This window comes from Phaseolus vulgaris, chromosome 11 (genome assembly GCF_000499845.2).
Source record: "Phaseolus vulgaris cultivar G19833 chromosome 11, P. vulgaris v2.0, whole genome shotgun sequence".
Classification (NCBI taxonomy): Eukaryota; Viridiplantae; Streptophyta; class Magnoliopsida; order Fabales; family Fabaceae; genus Phaseolus; species Phaseolus vulgaris.
This window is the reverse complement of record NC_023749.2, coordinates 27,656,999-27,659,891: the sequence shown is the minus strand read 5'-3', so window position 1 is coordinate 27,659,891 and position 2,893 is coordinate 27,656,999. Positions and strand designations below refer to the sequence as shown.

The following is a 2,893-nucleotide window of genomic DNA, read 5'->3' as shown; positions in this document are numbered from 1 at the left end:
TTCCGCCAATCTTCTTCTCAAGCCAATCCTCGACCGGCTGAGGCCTCTTCTCACTGGCGATCAGCGCTCTCGCAATTCCTGACTCCCTGGCGACTTCCGGGCAGTCCTTCTCTTCCTCAACCCGAGCGGCGTTCTCGCACCTCGCCTCAGCATCCACCATCACCACATCCCTTTCAGTGGCCACCTCAAACGCTGTGTCCACAACTCGCCGATTTTCCTGTTTAGGCTCCACACCAGGGGGCGGCATTGTGGTTACATGGCACATTGATCTCTTGTTCTTGAGGCTGTTTTCATAGCACTTCTTTGCCTCCTTCTGATCAGAGCGGATGGTGATAACCACCCCCTCCATTGAAGGTAACTTGACCTTCATGTGCCTCGTTGAAGGCACAGCTTCTATCCTGTTGAGTGTTGGCCTTCCCAACAGGATATTATATGCCGAAGAAGCGTTCCCAACAAGGTACCTGATCTTCTCTGTGCGCGAGGCCACCCCATCTGTGAACGTCGTTCTTAACTCAATGTACCCCCTGACCTCCACTTGATCACCAACAAAACCGTATAAGCAACCCCCATATGGCCTCAGCTGGTCGGGGGATAACTGTAACTTTTCGAAAGTCGGCCAAAACATAACATCTGCCGAGCTTCCTTGATCGACCAACACCCGATGAACCATCCTCCCCGCTGTAACGAGCGAGATTACAATGGGATCGTTGTCATGGAGCACAACATCCCTAAGATCTTCTTTGCTGAACGTGATGTCCACATCGGGCGAGTGATCCTCAAAAGCCTCTACTGACATCACGGACCTTGCATATTTCTTCCGCTATGATGTAGTACACCCACCACCCGAGAATCCGCCAGCTATAGTGTGGATCTCGCCGTGAATGGGTACTTCATGCTGTTGTCCCTCATTGCTCGCCGGTTATGAACCTGACGATTGCCCCGTTTGCTTCTCCGGCAAATAGTCTTTCAAGAACCCACACTTGACCAACTCGGCGAGTTGGTATCCCAAAGCCAAGCACGAATTGATGGAGTCGCCAAAGCTCTTGTGGAACTCACACCACTCGTCCGATTTTGGCCCCAACACCTTATCCGTTGTCTTCTCAAGTACTTTGAGCCTGGCAGCAATGTTTGGAATGGCGATCAGGTCAGCCAATCCCATCACAAACTCGTACCTTGGCGGGCGATTAGACTCTCTAGGCCGCCCTGACCCCTTCCCCTTGCTCTTCTTTGGATCATAAGGATGATGCATCCTTTGATCCTTCTTCCCTGTCGCCGCCTCCATCACCCTCTGCGGCTGAATCCTCGTCTGAGCGCGTGGCTTAGCTGGAGCCACATTCCCTCTCTTCTCGGAGACTTCGCTTTCAGCGGCGATGTGGGCCACGACACGTCGCCGGATTTCAGCGAACGTGGCGGGGTGGCTCCTGATCAACGATTCACTAAACGGTCCAAGCAACACGCCCTTTTTGAAGGCATGCACAAACATATATTCATCCTTACCTGGCAAGCGGACAATCTGAGCCCCGAATCTGTTCAAAATCCTTCAGAGACTCCCCTTGATACTGCCTCATGTCGAACAGATCGTAAGACACCAACGGCGGTGCCTTGTTTACTATGTACTGCTCAACGAACATCTTGGAGAACTGTTGGAAAGTGGTAATGTGGCCGGTAGGTAGACTGATGAACCACTCCAGCATTGTTCCACTAAGAGTACTCATGAACACCTTGCAGTAGACTGCGTCTGAACCCCCTGAGAGCATCATCTGCGTGTGAAACGCCGTGAGATGAGCCTTAGGATCTTCCACCCTGGTGAAAGATGTTTTCACTGCTACCGCATTTGCAGGGACCACCGTGTCCATGATCTCCTGAGAAAACGGCATTGGAAAATTACGCGGTGGGGACGGGGGTGCAGATCCGTCCCCAGTCGCACGCTTGTCCCGTCCCTAAAGGGCTTTACGTAGCTCTTCGTTGACTCTGTTGAGCTCTTCATTTCTAGTCGGTGAGGCCACTAGTGCCTCGTGCATTCTCTCTTGCTTAGAACGTGATGCACCCACTTTCTCCTGCAACGTCCTCATCATTTCCATCACCTGCGCCATAGATACAACGTCCTCTTCGGTTGACGGTGCGAATGAACTGGATCGCGTTGCCCTCATTCTTTCTCAGCAAACTCAACAACTCAAAGAAACTCCAAACCAACGGTGAAACTCCAGAAAACCGACTACAACAGCAAGCAGTCGAACAGAAATCACCAAAACTTCAATAAACTCGAACTGTGGTTGGGAATCACCTTTTACACGGCCCCACGGTGGGCGCCAGATGATCCTGCCGGTTGACTAAGCCCAAAAACGATGCCTCGTCACGATCTTTCCTCACCAGCTTCAACACCACGTGTACTTCAAGTCCACGCTACAGATTGTCTTTCTGAGAACCTGAAAACATAGTATGGCGCCTCTGCGGCTGGTGGCGCTCCGACGCTCAAGTCTGTAACAGGAACACCCAAAAACTGAGAGAAAACTAAGTGTTGTAGAACCGTACTAAAGTGCTCTCAACCAAAAAATCATGAGCTGTAATGAACGTACCTCTGCAAATTCTGTTAAGTTTACCTTTTATACCTAGGTTTTTTCTCTCTCCAGGAAGTTATGCTTTGGACGCGTGGCTCGCATCCAACCCTGCACGTGTCATCATCTGGGCTGGGGTAACTGGTAGTACCCAGTCCTACATGTGTCATCATCTGGGCTGGGATAACTTGAGCGTCATTTCTATGTAGCATCCAACCCTACACGTGTCATCATCTGGGGTGGGATAACTGGTAGTACCCATCCCTACACGTGTCATCATCTGGGCTGGGGTAACTTGAGTGTCATTTCTATGTAGCATCTAGTTGCGCGGCCAAGTC

At 51.2% G+C, this 2,893-nt stretch overlaps 1 protein-coding gene across 1 annotated transcript; it reads right to left on the bottom strand.

Annotated features, from left to right (window-relative positions):
- Window positions 1-919: 919 nt before the first annotated feature.
- Window positions 920-1,877, bottom strand: LOC137838432 (uncharacterized). The gene is made up of 2 exons (XM_068647680.1): window positions 1,498-1,877; window positions 920-1,421 (listed from the first exon to the last, which is right to left on the bottom strand). The coding sequence occupies exons 1-2, from the start codon at window positions 1,875-1,877 to the stop codon at window positions 920-922; spliced, it is 882 nt and encodes a 293-aa protein (XP_068503781.1).
- Between the last annotated feature and the right edge of the window lie 1,016 nt (window positions 1,878-2,893).

Excerpts from the sequence above, each read along its gene's own strand:
- LOC137838432 (XM_068647680.1), bottom strand. The coding sequence starts at position 1,877 with ATGCCGTTTTCTCAGGAGATCATGGACACGGTGGTCCCTGCAAATGCG. Across the intron at positions 1,422-1,497 it reads TCAGATTGTCCGCTTGCCAG|GAGCCACCCCGCCACGTTCG; the intron begins GTAAGGATGAAT and ends ATCGTTGATCAG.